Here is a 20,058-nt window from a genome sequence, read left to right on the forward strand (position 1 = left end):
AACCTTAATTTTTTGTTGACTAATTTTGTTCTTTGCTCTTAACAGTTTGAATGATCATGATTTGAGCGGTAATAACGAGGGTTTTGCGGACTTTAAAAAAGAAGGAAGTTTTTTATTCAATGTGAAATTTTTTATGTTCGCGCATATCTCATTTAAAAGAATACGCATGCAACTTGATCTTATTTTATTATTGACTTGAATGGTAAATAACTTTGATTTATTGTAAAAAATAAATTTCGAGTCAGCCGCTTTTCTGTTGCAAGAATTACTTTTCTACACCATGAATTCGAAGCACGGAATGGTTTTCTGTGCTGCTCCTTGACATAGGCAACCAATTGAATCAATACATGTAAGAGACATCTAAATGGAATTTATGAAATGGAACTATAAAAAAATACTTAAAAACAAAGAAATCACGTAACATTAACTTTATTATGCAAACTTGATATTTCCAACGTTTCTCTATATATATGTAGTAAAAAAATTATCGTGTAATAACAAGGAAAAAGTTTGCTTCTAATACAAAGTAAATGATCACCGTAGAATGACTGTTACGTTTTATTTTATAATAATTAAATCTATTACTGCGTTTGATGTACACCTTCGTCATCGAGGATCACTATCATGGATTGTCATTGATTGATACACCCATACGTACATAGAAAGCTTACTTCGCTTATAATCGCTTCGAAAAAGCTGATCATAATGAAATTAAGACTTAGATTTTCAAATGATATTCACACAAAACAATATTTCAATTCAAAGGGCATTCTCTATCGATTCGCAAACTTTCAATACACAGTTACTAAAAACCAATACTTTCTACATTTAGGAATGTTTTTAACATATCGCAGGGACTGAGTGGAACGAATAATTAATTTATTGAATCTCGATCGAACATTCGTGATCAATTGGTAATCGATTCGCATGTTAAAAGAATACTAAGTCAAAGCCTATTTCGCATTACAGTGGTATTAAATAGGAGTAATTCGCTGAGTAATTAGTAGTCTTTTACCGCGGAAGCTCAGCAGCGACAATTCGAAGAAGCCATTGAGATGGTGTAGACGATGGAAGATCGATCAGAAGTCGCAGGTGTGACAAAGTGCCAATCAAATGAGATGGAGCCTGACTAAAAAATGCATCGAGTCTTGTAATTTGCTGTTCGATGGCAAACACCGATAGTAGAATTGGAAATCGGAAGATGTCGGATGGGAATGAATAGATTGCAACGGAGGAAATGCGCGCGCAGCTGAACGCTATACAGCATATATGTAGCTGCTATATAGTGATTGGATGGCGGACACGCGCGAGTATAAGCGTATGCATGTCGGAGGGAGAGAAAGAACGTAGTGTGTAGGTTGACAGGAGAGTGTAGATGTGCGGCGCCTGAACACACCTTACGCGAAAGTCGCGACGGCGCACGGTCGAGCAGAGCGGAACGTTTGCGTTTCTCTCTGGAAGCGAAACAACAAGAGCGAACGCGTAGCGGAGCAGCACTGCGGCGCAAGACTAGCAGCTCCGACTCACTGCTGCTCAGTGACCAATCGTCCGAGTGTCGCGCAGGACCTCGGCCACGTCTGCTCTGCTGGATGCACGATTCTCGTATTTGATCTCGCCCATCGCAAGTAGAAAGCGCACTCGTAGCAAGTGTTCCGCTCACGGCGAGCGTCGAACACCGACGCGTGCAGCACAGGACTCGGAGGTTAAAGTGATAACTCGCTCGTAGGCAGAAGGAGCAAGCGAGAGAACGAGCGAGTGTCGGCCGGCCGAGTGCAAGTGCAAGTGCGAGTGCGCGTCGCGACAACATGAAGCTCTCCTGGCTACTCCTGGCGACGCTGCTCGGCTGCTGCTGCTGCCTACTTCTGCCAGCCAACGCCAAGGCCGCCAAGCGCAGATTCGACGGGGACTTTGAGTTTGCCGAGGAGGTAGGCTTCCTTGCGTGTCCCCGTGATCCGTAGTCTTGTGACGAAGCCCTTGAAAGCCTTGCGTGTGCCCCAGCTTTCGTTCTTGTCACCCAGACCAGGACTCCTCGCTGGCACGCCATTTTTTTTGGCTCTCGCCTCCAGCCCGCGCCGCTGCTGCTCGTCCGCTTTCGTAGAGCCTGTGCGTGCATACGCGTGTTGTGTGTGCGCCTCCCCCCGCCCGGCGCCTTTCTTTACTTTATGATGCTCCTGTACTCCGAAATTTGGATTGGAATCTTTATTTTCTTGGGATTTTTTTCGCGCGGCCACTGCTCTTGTTATGTTTCATTCCTCCCTCGGGGAAATTCATATTGCGAGTCCTCTCTCTCTCTCTCACACACACACACACGCACACACACACACTTTTCGCCACCGCCACCTTCGAGATTACCAGCGTTATTTCCTGACACCTTTACCAGAATTTCATTAATTAACTGAAATTGCTTTTCCAAAGTTAGTTTTGATTTGGTATTCTGCAAGCGTGACGACGAATGTGTAGGTGGTTTTCTCGGACTTTATTCAAATGGTTAATCTCGGCTTTCATTTGACACGTAGCAAGATATTGGTAAGATTGCAGTTTTGGCAGATATCCGTAGGACATGATGAATGCGTAAGCTTGTTAAGCGAGTGATATATTGTCAATATGGGAATAAGTGGAAAAGCAGTTCTGATAGCAGATTCATACGAAACGTTTATCCGTGAACTTGGAGCTAACGCGATATTGCTCGAGGTATTCACGATCGAAATGAGCAGTGATGACAACGTAGATATCGTTAGAAGAGCTTTCAACGGTCAAGAACAATGTCGCGCAAGCTGCATAATACATCAAATAGGAGCCCGTATGCGATTTGCGCGCAACAGAAGAGTAACGATGGGCTGTCGGCTGGAAAAACAAATTTTGTAATTGACGCATGGATTTTTTAATGCGCGCCTACGTGGCGTGCAGCAAATATCGTGGGCTGCGTTTCACGCTGAACGAATAGCGTATTGGCAGGAGCGTGGCAGCGGCAGACGAGCTCCGATGTAAAAATTGTGCGTGTATATTCGGGCGTGCTTCCCCGTTGGTGTTATGCATGTACGTATGTGCGCGCACGGAATGCACAATAGTTGTAAAGGCACGTGGGCAGGATCCCGCTGCAAAACGTGTGAACAGCAGTCAGCCTACACGGTACCGCGGGTTCGGCGAATCAAATACGCCACTTTGATTTTTTTTTTCATGCTTTGAGGGACGGCCAATTTCAGTCGAGTTTTTGCGCTGCCGATCGATCCACCGAATGGCGTAATCAGAGCTTCCGTTAAAATGCTGCGATGCATTCAATTCAGATTCTCCGGTTTTTGCGTGAAAACTTGACGACTGTACGACATTTCAAAGACTTGAATGACTGTACTGGACTGACTGTGCGCTGTTTGAAGGTGCAAGCTGCTGCGGCATACATCGCGGTATTATTCGCAATTGAAACCTCGAGTCGTTTCATTTGTCTATCGAATATATACATTAGCAAATATTTAAAGAGGGAAAGTAGAGGTTTTCTCGTATAACGCGTCTCGTAAACTATTCACAGCGTCACAGTCTAAGGGCATCCAAAAGTGGAAACATATAGTCAATATCTAAACGCTTCCGCGAATATCTTAGCAGTAAGGGTAACTGCAACCGCACGTGAGTTATTTAGGCGCTCAATTGGTATGAATGATTTAGAAGAAGAAGCGAGAATCAATAAAAACTGGTGTGCACAGTGACTGAGGATGATAAATAACGCGTTACACGTTCGGTAACAATTGACAGGTAGAGTGAAAATGGGAGTAGCTCGATGGCACCAGGTCTTTTCATCGAAAACAAAGAGGACGAAAAAAGGGGAGAGAGAGAGAGAGAGAGAGAGAGAGAGAAAATAGCGAATCGGCGCTTGGCTAAGGCATAAAAAGCCTTTCTTGCGGCAGCGCTGCCTGGGTTATCGGCGCCTCGCGAACAAACAACAATAAAGCGAGCGGCGCGTTCAGTCTCGGGCCGACTGTGCGGCGCGAGCCTGCAGCAGCAAGGCATTGAATAGGTGTGTACGAGCGTCTGGGATGCACGCCCGCATTGAAGCTCGACACAGCAGCTGGCGTTGATGCGGCGCTCGCTCTCTAAAAGTCCAACGCGCATTATAGGTATGGGTGTGCGGGCACAAAGCACCTGCAGCGAAGCACATTCATCGTCGGTAGTCCTCTTATCTGGCTTGCGCGGCGCCGCCTGTGCTGGCGACGGCCCGTGCTCGAGGTAAATAAGTTCGCGCGGAGCGCCAGATTCGCCGTGAACGAGCGCGCGGACCGGCGGATCAGCGGAACTGCCGACCAGTTGGCAAATAAGGGATGCGTGCGCGGCGGCTGATATTAATATCCGCGTGCAGGCGCGGTACAGCAAGACTGCGCTTCGGGCGCGCCCGAGGGGATCGCCTCGCTGGCCGCCGTGCGCGCGCGGACTATACTGCTCTACGCGTGTGCTTTTGACCTCGGACTCGCTCGTTTGCTATCGATCCTTTCCGCGACGCGCTTTTGCTTTTGGTTTTGCCTCTTTGCCCCTGCCCCTGCCCCTGCCCCTGCCCCTGCCTCTCCTCGCCGTCTCTCCTTTTCGCACTGTCAACACTTACGGATCCATTATTTACCGCATCGCTACGTCCGCGTTCCATGCTCTTTTAACGCCTCTAATCCTTTTTGCTTCCTCGTAGTGCCTTACCTAAGCACGTCTCCTCGGTAATGGATAATCCAGCCATTATTTGGCTAGTGGTTTTTATCCAGCTGCTCAGTGGTCCGCGAGCTTTCTGCTTTCTACGTCAACTCAATTGAACCTTGTGTAATCTGATTTTGCCCAAATCAAATGAGACGAGTCGGATGACCGTGCCAGAAAAGGTCCGTCCAAGCAATGGCGACCTCGTTGGTTTTCGAAACTCTCCGCTCCTGAAAAGGCGTTTCGAGAAAGTTTACGATAATCGATTATGCTTGTCAAATGACGCGTACAGCGAGACCTCGCAAAATTATCGCGCTCCACGTCGATTCGCAAATATTAACTTGATAGGAATAATCAAGCAGGTTTCCGTAACAACTCGTAAAACGTTCAGTTTGAACGTTCATGAGATTGATTTTGACGGTAAATTTTTTTTTTTTCAAACTTTGACGTATTTCTCGAATCATTAAGCAATTTCTGCTGTCGAAACTTGTAATAACTTGTACAAAACAGAAAGGACACACAGAAGGAAGTAGACTTTTAAACTCGCGCTTTTGCCTTTACTTCGATGGTGAGTTGTCGCTCTTTAGAAAGTTCAATTTGTCGCGTGTTCACTAAAGTTTTCACGCGTGCTGCACGGTCATCAGCGCATCTAAATCGGTTTTCGAACGAGTATTCTAGAAAATCTCAAAATGAAAATTTACCGAGGTGTCGTTGTTTGACTAAACGGCGTTGTCGTGCACGAGATAGTGGACGAATGATGACTATAATGGAGAAAAAGAGCGACGTGCTGGCACTTCCAACGGGAGACTGATTAATGCCACGCGAAAGTTCGAATGTCACGGTTTTGAACCCTGCCCCGCAATTCGCAACCGAAAGTATTTGAGATGCGAATGAATGCGATACAAATTGCGTGTAAGCTGAACCATTCGGATAGTCGCTTCGATAACTGGTGTCATTGTCATCAAACGGGCTGAAAATGTAAGCGAGCAGATGAACTGCTTGAAAGAGTGCCGAGCGAACAACTTGAGAGACTATAAATTGATTTGTGGGTACATCGAAAACAATGACACAACGAACAATCGAAATAGAAATTGGAGGCTATTTGGCAGGCATACTATTTACAAGAGCAGAAAGGCCGGAAAATGAGGTTAACGGGGGAGTTATGATCGATCGAGGTAAAAAGAAAAGTAGAGCTGCGGAAAAGTATAGAGCGAGTAAGAAATCGCCCGCGGCACGTGGATGAGCGGAGTCTCGAAGGCGCAGTAATAATCTTGGCGGCTGTATTTGTTGGAAGCTGTATAGGAAACGCGGACCAGGACGAGAGGCGAAGGGGCACGAAGCGAGCGAGCAAAGAAGAGGGCCGGCAGCGAGCCCAAGTTTATTCTAGCCCAAGGCTGTTTGGCCCCATCCGCAAGCTGCTCTGTCAAAGAGTTTCGATGCCGTCGGGACAATCTTCCCGTGGCCTGCCTCTCATTTTCGTGGCTAACTTGGTAGCCGAGTCGCGCGAGCGAGCCAGTCGAACAGTTTCAGCTCTCGGTCAATGTTCAATTTGGCCCGCGCGTCGCAAGGAGCGCCCGAGCTTTTCCCCGGCGCCCAGATTTTCGTCTCGACGTCGTTCGCCGCGCTATTTCCAGGCATGCTCCTAGTCTATCCGAGAGACGACGAATGGACAAGTGTGCGTGCGCGTGTCGACAGTTTCTTCGGAGTTGGCCTCGACGTGCAAATCGATCGGCCGTAAGTCGCATTAAAAAACAAGCTCTGTGCGCGCAAACTTGGAGCCCTGCTCCTCCTCGAGGTCGCGTCCCGTCGAATGTGCCACGCGCGTCGGCGTGGGCGGGGGTGAAATATTGGGCAGACCGTGAGACGCCCGCCGGGCCGGCGACTCTGTGCCCCCCCCCCCCCCCCCCGCCAGCCTCCTCGTTCCTTCCGTGTCCGCCGGGCTGCCACTGCCGCTTCTCCGCCGCGGAACGCATCCTCCACGTTCCCCGCTGTTTTTGCGCGTCCGTGTTTGCAGGCTCGTCAGAATTAGCGATTCAAAGGCCGCCGCTGCCGCGTGATGAATGCAGATATTGCCGCGGCGGTAGCAGACAGAGAGGCAAAAAGCGCTGTCAGCTGCAGAAAGGGCCTCGATGCGAAATACACGTGAAGCGGTGCCGAGGGGGAGGCAAGTGGAGGGGGGGGGCTTGATTAAAAGCTCGATATACCCGCGACGGGATAGGCGCCATAGTGGAGGAAGGAGTTGCGGAGGATATTCCGGCGCAAGAATCGATCGGGCGCGCCGCAGCACTTATCGCGCTCTTGTCGCCGGAGCGATAATTGCGCGCAGCGCGCAGCGCGATCGAAAGTTCGCGAAACGAGCGGCGATGCGCGTGCGGTTTGGCTGTTTCGTCCTTTTTACGCGCGTCCGTCCAAACGTATTTTTACTCCTCGATCGGCCTCAGCGCCGCGATTAGAGCTTTGTGTATTGCGAGAGTTGCAAATATTACCAATCACAATTCGCTGCGTATTCTTCCAGTTAACGTTATTCTTCTTATAGTCCTTACTAATCGGCAATTCAGACGATAATTTATAGACTAGCTGCCACCGGCGCTGACTGCAAGCTGCAGTTATAGCAGTTAGCGGTCGCATCCTAGTCAACCTAGCTCAGCTCCGAGCATCACAACAGGCTTCATAACTCGCTGCTCAACTCAAGCAAATTCGACAAAAATAAGCTGTCCATCGTTGAAAGTTCCACGTTCCTCCTGTAAACGTCAGTTACAGGCCGCCGCCTCGCATTATCGACATTATTTCATACTCGACTGCATTAAAGCCTTCAAAAGTCCGTGGCTGATATACGCTGCGAAAAGATTTATCGAGCTAACGACGATGCCATTTACCCAGCTTGCGAAATGAAGCTCGATCTGCGCTCCGTTTCATAATCCTTTTCGCTAACATTTGGACATACAACCAACATCATTTGCAGTCGCGCTGACTTTCAAAGCACATTTCATGTGCAGCTGCAGTACAAGCCATTCGTCAACGAGTATTAAATTATAACTTGTCAGCTGAAAGTAAATGCTTATTAGCGGGCTTGGTCGGCTAAAATCATCGAACAGGCCGACACGAAAGCGAAGAAACATTCGCATCGAGGATACCACGAAGCTCGCTTGGAGACCAGAGTGAAGAGTCAGCGGTACAAGTTGCACGGGGCGAAGAGGCGAGCGGTAATGGTCGTCTGCTGGCGAGTAAAACAAAAGGGCAAAAGGGCAAACGGGCATTTGGCTGACAAGTGGCTCTGCGAGAGCGCGCTGCGTCGTCTCGGAGTCGCGGACACGGACACGGACACGCCCCTGCCTCGCGCTCGGACGCAGTCGCCAGCTCCGAGGCTTTGCCTGGCGTTTCATTTGGCCGCGGTGGCGCCGACGTAACAGCTGGATATTCGGGGCTCGGTTGGGTTTCCTGCGCCAGGATCCGCGCGGCAGCCAAGCCAAGCGCACGCAGAGGCAGGATTCGCGCCGCACGTGCTGCATCGTACCCTCGGCGTCGTTCTCGCTCGCGACTGGAAACTGGCGCATCTGCCGCACCGAGCACGGCTGGCTCCGAAAGCATGTGCAGGCCTCTGATTGCGAATGAAACGCCGCTCGCAGCGAGGCGACATTCTAATTCCGCGAATCTGTTTGCCTCCCCGACGACTCGTTCCGCACGCTCGCGGACTAGTCGGTTGTTCGGATACGTAATCCAAAAATCCAAAGAAGAAAGTTTGCAATTGATCGCGCGTCGAGCTCGGTTCTTTCAAGACAACAGTTGTTCTAGGTGTACATACGTATAAGCTTGCCAACCCATTAAGAATGGCAAGTTAGTGCGTGCATCTAACGAGAGCACTTCGTATTTTGTATTTAGTTAGCTGAGCCGTGCGAGAGGCGTCTGAGTCAAGTTTACAAGTCGTTAAAACTTGGCGTTATAACCAGTCTCGAGACTGTGCGACATCTTTCGCAACTTCCCAAGAGTAACCGTTTCAGTAAACAATTCAATTGGGTTACATTTACTGCAGGTTGACGCTGCGTGCAACTCAAACTCAAACGACCAACTGCCTCGATCAGCTTATCATCGTACACTAGGTACGCACGTGCAATGCACGCGCCTACGGCTGTCCGATCGAGCATTTCGGCTTCGATCACCGATGGCAACGATCAAGTACAAAAGATTTCTCGTAGCAGGAGCACTTCGGTCCAAATCAAACACAAAAACTTGACTGACTCGCCGGGAAACTTGGTTTGGATGATTATCGATCGGGCTACGTCTACAAGATTTTGCACTCAGTCAGATTGGATATTGTCTTTTCACAAGCATCACTCCATTTTGCACTTTATGCACTTTTTCGCCTCTGCGAACAAGCTCCACGTAAACGCATCAACGTATATCCAGCAAACGTTCGAACGTCCGATATACTTATTTTTAGGCCTAGCGACTACGTGCAACAATTTACATTATGTATAGCACAATTTGGTGCAAGAGTCGCCTTCGGTATTATTCAACAAAAACCACATGATTATTTTATGTCTTGTTATTTATTAAGGCTCAAAGTAGCACAACGAATAATTGACAAGTTCGACATTGCTTGCAATACGGAGAGGTCCGCACGGAAGCAAGTAGTACAGCCTCGCTTGAGTCAGGCAAGTAGCCAAATGTTGTCGGGCAAAAATTTCATTAAAATTATTGAATTTTGCTTTAACTTGAATTTTGCTACATGATGCTTTATCCGACCTCAGATAGATTTTTTTGGAAACGCTCAATAGGAAGAACTTATTGCATTATCAGTCGTTTTAAGTTAATTTATGAAATATAGTTAGATGGCATAACGCGAATGACGTAACAAAACATCTTATTCAATTGCTGTTTTTTCGGTCGATTCGCGCTACATTACCTCCATACACATCATTCACTTTTATGTAAAGCTTTATTTATTTATTTATATTGAAAAGTGAGGATTTGTTCGTGCGAAAATATCGAATAGCAGCATGCTTGTTCTATATAGATGAAATTTTTCGTATATATGATCATATCAGTGGGTGATTTGAATAAAGCTTTACAATGATGAACTGTAGGTTTTACGCGGTTGAAAATGATCTCTGAAAGAGAGAGCGGGCGCTGAAAACGGTGTACGCCGATCGAAGGTACGAGATAATTGTTTATTCCTTTTTAAAACATCCTAGCTAATGAATAATACTAGTGTACGTTTTCAGCATAATTATTAAGCTACAGGTGTCCTCGTCAGGGTTGGGTTAGGTTGGGTTGGGTTGGGTTGGGTTTGGTTCAGGTTATTCGATATAATATTCGATATATTCGATATATTTCGATTCAAGTAACTGTGTGATATTGAATAATAATCCTATTATTATTTATGTTGGGTTTGCATTCCAATGTAAATAACTATCGAAGAAACAATCACAGCAATTAGTCTATAAAAAGTACGTAGGTTCACGTATGCGATCACGTCACCCTTGTGAAAGTGGTCGGGTGTATGACTTTGATGACTTTAGGTAGTAACTATAACATTAATAAAAGGAAAAAATACAAGCAAGCACAGTAGAGAAAAATGAAGTATAAAAGAGGCAATGAGAGGCGTAAAAAGTGGTGATGTAATACAAAACACATTAGCCGGTTACTCGTGTATAACGAATGAAAATGCGCGCGGTGTATCTATAATACAGCAAGACTGAGAGCAAAGTTGTGTGGCTGCGTGGAGATGCGATAAAAAGCTCGTACCGGCGGCGGAGAGCGCGAATACGCGTGGGGACATGTATAGCAACGCGGAGCCAACATGGGCCAAAGAAGGAACTTGGGAGACGAAGTGCCCCCCAGCTGCGAGCCGCCCGCACACACACACACACACACACACACACACACACACACACACACACACACACACATATATATACCTATAGGCCGCATGCAGCCGCGAGTAAAAGCTATTAAGGGATGAGCTAGCGATTTCGTGTTTCTCTTTCGATGTCGACTGCTACTCCGTAATTGAATTTAGAGACTCGTTCGCGCGACTCGATCAGTCGCCCATTTCCTCTTTTTTCTTTTTTTTTCGCGCGCCGATTCCATTGTTCGTTAACTCTCTATCGTACGCTCTTTTAATCCCGCTTGCTCGAACGCAGCTTCGCGTCTCGCATCTCGTAATACAAGCAAATCACAGTCGCTTCCGCGGAGAAGGTCGAAACAACGAGAAGTCTTTCACTGTCCAAGTGCAGTTGGCAAAGCTAATTTTCGTGAAATTCACGACGAAATTGCAGAGGACCAGGCGGCGTGTCGAGTGAGCGCGCGCGCGAAACCATAAGCGGCGCAGGAGAAATGGTCTTGAGCGAGCTCTCGCGGAGGACGGGTGCCGCGCCATGCGCGTAACGTGCCAAGGCAAGGCAGACAACGCGTGCTGCTGCTGCTGCGTGGGTAGCCGCGAATCTTGCCAAGCCTGCTGGAAAACGAGGCGGCGCGCAGCTCTTGGCATTTGTTCAGCCGCCAGCGCATCCACGCATGTCCCATATTGCCGTGGCTTCTCTGAGGCTGGGCCTGCGAGCTTGCACACAATATGACTGCGCGACTCGCGGTCGGCTCGTTTGCATAATCTTTGCAATGCTCGTCGAATGCGTGCCTTCGAGGAAGGCGCCGTTCGTCGACACACTTCATTCTCAAGGGCAATTCTTCTGTAACGTAATTATCATTTCATCGAAATGAGTCATCGGGCAACTTTGTTTGACCGAGCAATTATTGCAAGTAGGTCATCTTCATTAATCAGAGGATTTCGCGAACCGAGTTTTCGAAGCTGACAACGTAAGTGAAAATGGCAATTAGCGAGAGGTCTCTTCAAAGAGGCAAGGGTCAAACTGAAGATTACGATTTTACAGAGCGCAGAAAGGGGAACACGGGTTTGTCGCTGAACTTTCGCAAGAGTTCTTACGAGAAGCAGCCATACTTGTAGATACTGTCAGGCACTCTAGAAATAATCCTTTTGCAGACCGTTTGCGAAGCGAAGCCCCAGACTCGCCAGACTCGCGACACTACTATTTAACGCCAACGAATCACGTGCTAGCATTATTATTATCCATGCGCGGCTATCCTTTCGTTCCCTTTCGTTCGATCCAATCAAAGACTATTCCGGAACGAAGAAAATGACCGACCAATTACGTGGTCATAGCGCCGCTCTCGGTGTAACCGAGCAGCGCAAAAGTACGCGTGAAGCTAATAAAAGACCACGAAAGAAGAAAGAAAGCGAGAGGGAGAGAGAAGCCCCTTGATTTTTGAAAGCTAATTAAAACGAACGCAAGCAGCGTTGCGTTTGCTTGCCGCAGCGTTGCGCGCTTACTCGCGCCCCCCCTCGGCTTGCCATTTGTCGCTTATCTCCATCTCCCACTTTTACTTACGTCTCGTCAGGCGAGCTTGTTTCGCCTCGCCCTCGTGCTTTTTTTTCCAGCTTATTTTGGCCGTGCCGGCTGGGCCGCGTTCCGTTTTTCGCGTCGCCGCTGGCTCACTCGGTAATTTGGACGCGAGCTCGCTGCCGCGCAAAGCCCGGGCCTACGTGCGCTCGCAGCTGGACGCTCGAGTCAACGGAACGACGTCTACGTCGGCCTACAGCCCTTGCAAATGGAAAGGAGGAATATCGATAGGAACGTAGATGGATTGCAAATGTATGGAGGTGGTCGGCAAGCGATAGCGGTGTTGACGCGCCAGTCGAGTGTCCTTGCGGCCGATGGACGTCGCGGTGCGTTTGCACTGGATCCGATCTGCTCGGAGCCTTCTCGCGCTGCGAGCGTCTGTCTGGCTGCCGCTGCTAGCTGTCGTTTCGAGTTGAGCGGCGCTCTATCGATCCCGCGCGCCTCTCTCGCTCGCTCTCTGACAATTTCGTGCGATTAACTATAGCAAGCTTCCGACGCGGCAGACGGCACGTTCGAAAAACTGAAACTACCCGCGCCAGAGCGGAGCGCGCGCCTGCCGGCCGACTCGCCTCCCCCTCGCTCCACCCACTCTTTCCGCGCCGCTGCTTCTTCTTGCATATCTCGTTAGAGCTGATTACACATTCCATGCGCTGCAAAAATTTCACTCCGCCCTCGTTTTCACTTGCCCGCGCTGCCTTTCCGCTGCTCCCGTCTCCCCAGACCGACCTTCCCCATTCTCTCTCTCTCTCTCTCTCTCTCTCTCTACCTCTCTCATTCATCTTTTCATCTCGCGCAAAGCCTTTTTCTCCCTCTTCCTGCTCGCTTTTTCCACATTCAGTTGTACAACTGTCGCAATCTGCCCCTTTGGTCAAACAACATTTTCACTTGGAACGAAACCAACAACAATCTTTACACAAATTACTTTGTATTTATCGTTCCATCATTTTTCTATCCTTTTCGCTTCCACGAGCCATCTTTCTACGCACCAACTTTTTCCTCTTGCTTCCTAAGAATCTCCTCCCAGTGAAAACGCTGATTCACAGAAGGAATTGACTGTTACAACATTTTTATCCTTCGCTTGCTTTCAGGACGAATTCAGAGCAACGAAATCTGGCGATAAGAAGAGGTGGATACATGATCCCAATAGTAAGTCCAACTTGAAATTTCTCACTTATCTGCTCGAGAAAATTGATCATGTTATGCACAAAAATGTCAAATTCAATTAGCTATTCGAGTTGCTCTATAACAATTTACATACTTTGACTTGAATAAATAATTGCCGCCGTTATTCATCGAATGAATAAACGTATAAATGTATTTTTCAGATGAACTGTGTCGTCCATTGAACTGCAAAAAGTCTGAAATCTGTCTGCTAGAAGATGCTTTCACTGCGGTTTGCGTTTCCAAGAAAGAGTTGCACAAATCGAGGTACCATATAGAATAACACTTTACAAACGCGCTATAAAATTCCCGATTAGAGCCCATTTTTAATTGACGCGCTGCTTTGTAATACTAGCGAAATGCTACTACTACATCTCCAAAGTCGCAAGTCCAGATTCGCATGAAATTAAAAATAGTATTGCCAAAAGGAATTTCTCAAGGGAAATTCGAGTGAATTTGAGAGTAGTGAAGCCAATGCAATGAAAGCAATATTAGATGCATGAACGTCTTTAGTTTGACGCGTGTTTCTCTCTATTTTCCACGTGAACACGACTGAGTTTTTTTCTTCTTCTACCAATCGTTTTCACAGAGCTTTCGTAGTTTCGAAGTCAAAATCCGTTCAACAGCACAAAGCCCAAGCGGACGCTTCGGTGGATTCCGAAGACGACGACGCATTTTTCGACTCGGAGGACGACGATGAAGATCTGGACGAATCCAAGTGAGTTCGTGGACAAACAATTGAACGTTAGATAGATATCCGCCGAGCACGTGATCGTTGCATATATATCGAACACACGATTTCCATAAAAAGTAGCTTGAAGAAGATGAAATGGCAGTCCGCGGGCGTCGAATCTTAGAAGCGAAAATGAAAAAATTCGTCAGCGCATTGAATTTGAGTTTCGCTTCGGAAGAGATGAAAGTTTGCATGCACGTTCGATTGTCCAATGTGCCGAATAAGAAATGCGTGCATCGACAATTTGAGCGTCGACTTTGTCGCGCGGAATGGAAAAAGTGCGATGACAGTGAAGCAGCAGGGAAAAAAAGAGTATTGAATGCGGAGGTATAGAGTGTCGCGATTGGTGTAGAGGCAAGCAGCGTAGTAGTGTGAAAATGCCGCTTGTCGATCTCCTCTCCGAGATACGGGCATAGATACGAGCAAGCTACATTTCTGTCGGTGGTTGCAGGTGCCAAGAGTGTCCCGTAGTGAAACCGATATTCCTGTGCGGAAGCGACAACCGTACCTACAGCTCGCCCTGTCGCCTGGAATACCACAACTGCATTCATCACACCTCCGTTCTCATGAACTGCTCCGGTTTCTGCCCCTGCAAGCGTAAGTTGGAAAATTCATGCGAAATCCCAACCACTACGGTATACATTGAGGCGCCGCGGCGCCGTTTCTTCGTCCGCCTTGCCAAGTCCGCCTGCGCTTCGGCGTTTCTCTTTGCCTCCGCTTGCTTATATGCCGCCGGTTACAAAAGCTTTGAATAATTAAAATGAAATTGTGGCCGAGGAGACGCTGCCGAGTCTACAAATAAAATTTGTTATTCAGATACAGCGCGTCACTGATTGTGCGTGCTTTGCGCTGCTGCTGGTGCCCGCCAGCTCGAGCTTTCACTTGAAATTTTTTATTTTGCTCATGCCGTCCGCCGGTCCGCGCCAGCAGCAGCGGCTGATACGCGCGCCTGATCTCCTTCAAACTGTTGTCTCGTTCCTCGCTCTAGATTCGGATTCTCGCGCCCATTCGAAGAAGCAGCGACAGAAGTCTGGGCAGGCCAAAGGCAAGAACAACCACGACATCACTCTGACTCCGCGAGACTTCAATTATGACAATCACCACTATCAGTACCTCAAGTACTCGAAGCGGGCCAAGGTACGTGCGCCGTTAGCGGCTTTCTCCTGTTAAGCGACGGCGCGGTCTGTTTGGTCGCGCTCAGCCAGATTGATAAGTAGGCCTCGCGATCGATGTCGAAGAGCACGTAGCTTTAGGTATCGATGTTGTGCCAACAGAACCAGAACGGCCTAAAGTTGGACGACAAGCAGCTGATGAGCAACGAGGTGACGGACAAGAAATCGACGCAGCCGCGAAGCAGCGGCACCGACTGCCCAGCCTCGTCGCGGCCGGCGATGGCCAATCGGCTGCTGGATTGGTTCTCCGTGGTCATGGCCGACTCGAAACACCGGCGCCAGCACAGCAAGCCCAGAGGTATGTTCGGCCAGTCGGCCCGAGCGGCCCGAGTGGCCCGAGCGGCCCGATCACCCACAACTTGCGCGCTCTTATCGCTCTTATCGACGGGAGTGCGTTCGTGCAGCAGGTCACTTCCCGATTGGCTGCCAGAGCGAGGTGAGGTGGATGTTCGGCCATCTGGATACCGACGGCGACGGCAAGATATCACTGCTGGAGCTCTACGGACTGGAACACGACCAGAACGAGCCGTGCCTGAAGCCCTTCCTCGATGCCTGCGACGTTGACGGGTAGGTTTGCTATTCGCCCATCAATCTCTCGCTCTGCTCGTTGCGTTTTGCTCTTTGTTTTCGGCCGTGCGATCAATTCCACGTGTTTCTGGATCGTCGAGTAAATAATTGCGCCCTCGCTCGAGAGGGCTGCTCGGCTCCACCATTGTCGCTGCCAGCGGCGTTTTCAGGCCCTCTTTCCGTTGCCCACAGTGACATATTTGTGAGCGGGCCCGAGTGGTGCGGCTGCTTCTCGAAGGCCGAGAGGCCGTGCGCGGCGGTGCGCCGACGCTCCTCGGTCGAGGTGGCACCCAGCTGCGACTCCCGGGGCTACTACCAGAGCACCCAGTGTCACCGGGGCCTCAACCTCTGCTGGTGCGTCGATCAGCACGGCATCGAGTTCGCCGGAACTCGTGTCAGGGGCTCCAAGCCCGACTGCGGTGAGTACACCCATCTACTGCCTCGTGCATTCGGACTGGCAATGTTCCAAGCTCTACCTGTAAGCGCCACTCAAATATTTTCTGCACTTGTGCCTGCTTCATTCAGCGTCTATTGATCCAAAGCTATTTTATACTTATACGTCGACCTTCGCCCTCTCTCTCTCTCTCTCTCTCTCTCTCTCTCTCTCATTTCATTATCGTAATCGAGTTTAGCAATGTCAGCCAGTCACGTAGTGCGCGAGTGATTGCCATCCAAGTCATTGATCAAATGCATCACTTTTCATTCCTCAGATTCAATCGTGAATAAGATAAGTAGTGGCGGCCTAAACACAAATAGTGTCGACTTAGAAGACGACGAAGATTCGGCAGGAGACTTCGAGGGTTCCGCAGATCTTCCCCTAGATTTTTAGAGAGAAAATAGCCGTAACAATAATTGTAAGCTGTAAAAGAAGGGAAAACAGAATGACGTAGGTTAAGGCGCGACGTGTTTGTTTGTGGTAAATGCAAATTGTGCTGACCTAGCAGTCTCTCTGGCACTAATTGAATAGCCAGTATAAGTGCGCGCGCGCGCGCGCACAAGAGTTAGCTCATGCGAGCTCCTACTCCTACGTAGCTAGCTGCTACTTGCACATCTGTAGACCCGAGCTAATTTTCTCGCTAATTTAACGATATTCTATATAAATAGCCAGACATTTAATGCCTTTGTCCCGTCTTTTCCGTCGCTAGCTAATATATGTTTTTGTGACTGGAGGTACCTCGAGGCGCAATTACTTTCTATATACTCATCACATAATCTGGCTCGACCTACATTTTTTCAATCGGATATTTATTATTGACTATTCTATTTTTCATTTCATTTCAACCGACTATCGCAATAATTATTTATGCTTTATATATTTTTCCAACTGTATTTCTGAGAATTCATTGATGTTTTATTCATTTGTTTTATTAAAGTATTTATTCCGTCTATGGCATATCACAATTTATTTTTACTTTTTCACGAGTTTTATTTCAATTACTTTTATACGATCTAGCTGTTCTTATCGAACGACTATGCGCGGTGCAATAATAATCCATACGAACATTTACATGGCAAAAACGGAAACGTACTTACAGAAAGCTCTGCTGTCAATGTTTGCTCGGCAGCAACAATATTCAAACTAATAATCTTTATATACATACCAGCAAATAATGTTTTTATATCATCTTGTTAACCGATATAATAGCATGTAAAGATCGAATGATGCATCCTCGATATTTAGAAAGTGCTTTTCTATATTTTCGTCCTCAATAAACATAATGTTATTGATTTAAGATTGTTTATAACATTAATTTAATTGAATAATAAGTATGATATTTTTTATTAGTTACGCCAAAATAAAAAACGTCCACATCGATTTATTGATTGTAGATCACGCAATATTATCGATTGCATAGAGTACATGTTATTACAGCAATAATATTTAGCTTAATATTTGTTTTCGAAAATACGTTTGTAAAAATTATTTAATAAAAAACAATTAATGTTTATTTGGATTTTTCAAGAATCGAAATACTTTTAACGAATATCAAGACTTCAAATGAAAAGTCAATTAATTTATAAACTATTTAATGACGAATCAACTATACTTGAAGTTATGATGTATTTTTATTTTTGTTAAATTGTTGAATTATTTTGAGTTGTCAAATTAGTTGGTAAATTTGAAAAACATTTTCGGATGTTATACGTATATTTGTAAGTTTCTGAATAATTTGATAAAGCCTAATAGCAATATTTGTATACATGAAACTTTTAGAAATGAAACGTTTGTTATAAAAAGAATACCATCCATGGTACCTCCATGCACAATGCTGTCTTTGGATGATTTAGATAACTTCCGCGTACACAGCAATTTGTCGTAAAAAGAAGAATAAACCAAACAAAAGACAAAAGAAACTAAAAAATCAGGCAAGGAAAGATTTAGAATATGGAGTAAGTGTGACAAAAAATCGAAATTAAACTGAAAACTATTGGCTGATCATTTGTGGCAAGCATAAACTAAGAAAAAATAACGTCAATATAAATTCACGTACGATGAATAGTTTAATAAGTCAGAATTATTATCAAACGTGAAAGATCATTCTGAATGATAATGAAATAAAAACGAGTCATTCCAAACGTTCTTTGATCTTACAACTCATTGATTACGATGTCGACCACGAAGTCAAAACTGGCCGAGAAAGAGGAAAGATCCATCGATTGTTTGAAGCATCATATAGTTTCAATTGCAACATTAACGATGCTGCTATTTGATCATTTTTTGAGATTAAAATCTTAAATAATCGCTTTTTTATTCGATCATTTGCAATCATGAAATTTTTCCATGACAATGTATTTATGATATTTTTTTAACAACGTGACCTTTCTTCTCAATGTCAGTCTTGACTTGAATTTAGTGTAAGATATACATATTATGCCGTAAAAAACAAACTATTTCATACTCGCTAATTGTCGATTGTAGTTACAATTATGACGATAAAAAAACAGCTTTCGTATATTTACATAAAATTTACATTATAAATCAACCAAAAAAATAATAAAAATAACTTGTTCGAAATTAGAGATGAAATTTATGTGTCTGGGACCGACCGCTGTTTTCGTGCTCTTCTTCAGAGCGATTTGACTCCATCCTCATCAAAATATTCTATGATTAACGATAGTACATACATACATTGCGTCAGCATTAAAGAATGTCCGCATTTTTTTGAGACAAGATTTTACACAAAAATTATTGTATTTAACATCGAACGAGCTTCATGATTAAATAAAAAATACGGATAAAATACTGAAAAAATATTTACAAGACGAAGTAAATATGCGATGAAAGACAAGCACATGGAAGAGTAATATTGCGATGTCGTGGTTCGTCTGCATTCGTTATAACAATAAACATTTTTACTCGACTCTTTTACCTAAGGTGAAACGTGGTAAAATATGAAAAAAAAAATTATTGAAAAAAACGTAGCGATTATATAGAGTACATACACACTATGTATAATCTGTAGATGATATCAATGTGATTATGTGAATAGTTACCCTCCAAGCTTCTTTAAAAATAAATATAAAAAACAAATAATAGAAAACTCGTGTAGCCAAACACCAATTAGATCAATATAAGTCATAATATTTCAATTACTGTACTTGCGACTGTGCAAGTTTTTGCTTGATATATGGAGCGCAAAAATTTCATACCAATAAAGAAATTATAACAGTTATTTCATTATTGCTGTAATATACACAGCTAATTTTATAAGATAACGTTATTACTAACTACTAACATTCCGGTATATCTACTTATTCTTACAGTAAATACACTCATCATAATGGAAAATATTCCTCCAACTTTCTTTTACATATTTCAATTTATATATTTTTCTGTACAGTATGATAATACTCGATTAGTTTGTCACAAAATACATACATGTAACATGTTGCCTAAAATATATCGTACTTTTGAATTGTCTGTTTAGTTTTACTTTCATAAAGAATATTTTATTGCGGAATCTTAAATTATAACAGTTTTATCAAATTAACGAAAATCGATATTTTAGTTGTTTAACTTGAATGTTTTTAAAATAAAATATTTATTTTAATATAGATAAGGATTTTTTATGCACAAAAATTATTTATTACGTTATAATATTCGTGATATATTATGTACAAGCTTTCGAATTTTAAATTGTAACTTGTTTTTATAAGGTGCGCAAAAAATTGACATTTCATTCCGGGCTATCTCGCACGTCAATTTATTTAAGTAATTATGTATGTTTCAATGGCTGTAAGAAATCTTGATAAATAAACAAAATAAATATTGTTGTAGAAAAAAAATCGTTTATACGAAACTCACTAAACAAAACATAATAAAATACAGACTTTTCAGAGAGGTAAT

At 45.3% G+C, this 20,058-nt stretch overlaps 1 protein-coding gene across 2 annotated transcripts; it reads left to right on the forward strand.

Annotated features, from left to right (window-relative positions):
- The first annotated feature begins 1,536 nt into the window (after positions 1 to 1,536).
- LOC131669650 (proteoglycan Cow) lies at positions 1,537 to 19,984 on the forward strand. Of its 2 annotated transcripts, none has more exons than XM_058944688.1 (10): positions 1,537 to 1,925; positions 13,166 to 13,223; positions 13,403 to 13,505; positions 13,828 to 13,956; positions 14,423 to 14,568; positions 14,960 to 15,108; positions 15,246 to 15,441; positions 15,551 to 15,710; positions 15,903 to 16,129; positions 16,421 to 19,984. In XM_058944688.1, exons 1-10 carry the CDS (start codon positions 1,806 to 1,808, stop codon positions 16,537 to 16,539), a joined length of 1,407 nt encoding a protein of 468 aa, XP_058800671.1. In that variant the 5' UTR covers positions 1,537 to 1,805; the 3' UTR covers positions 16,540 to 19,984. The 2 variants fall into 2 exon arrangements, with proteins under 2 accessions (XP_058800671.1, XP_058800670.1); XM_058944687.1 differs by having other exon boundaries at positions 1,538 to 1,925; positions 15,548 to 15,710.
- The last annotated feature ends 74 nt before the right edge of the window (positions 19,985 to 20,058 follow it).

The sequence above is a fragment of the Phymastichus coffea genome, unplaced genomic scaffold (assembly GCF_024137745.1).
Source record: "Phymastichus coffea isolate CEN01 unplaced genomic scaffold, Cenicafe_Pcof_1.1 PCOF00095, whole genome shotgun sequence".
NCBI lineage: Eukaryota > Metazoa > Arthropoda > Insecta > Hymenoptera > Eulophidae > Phymastichus > Phymastichus coffea.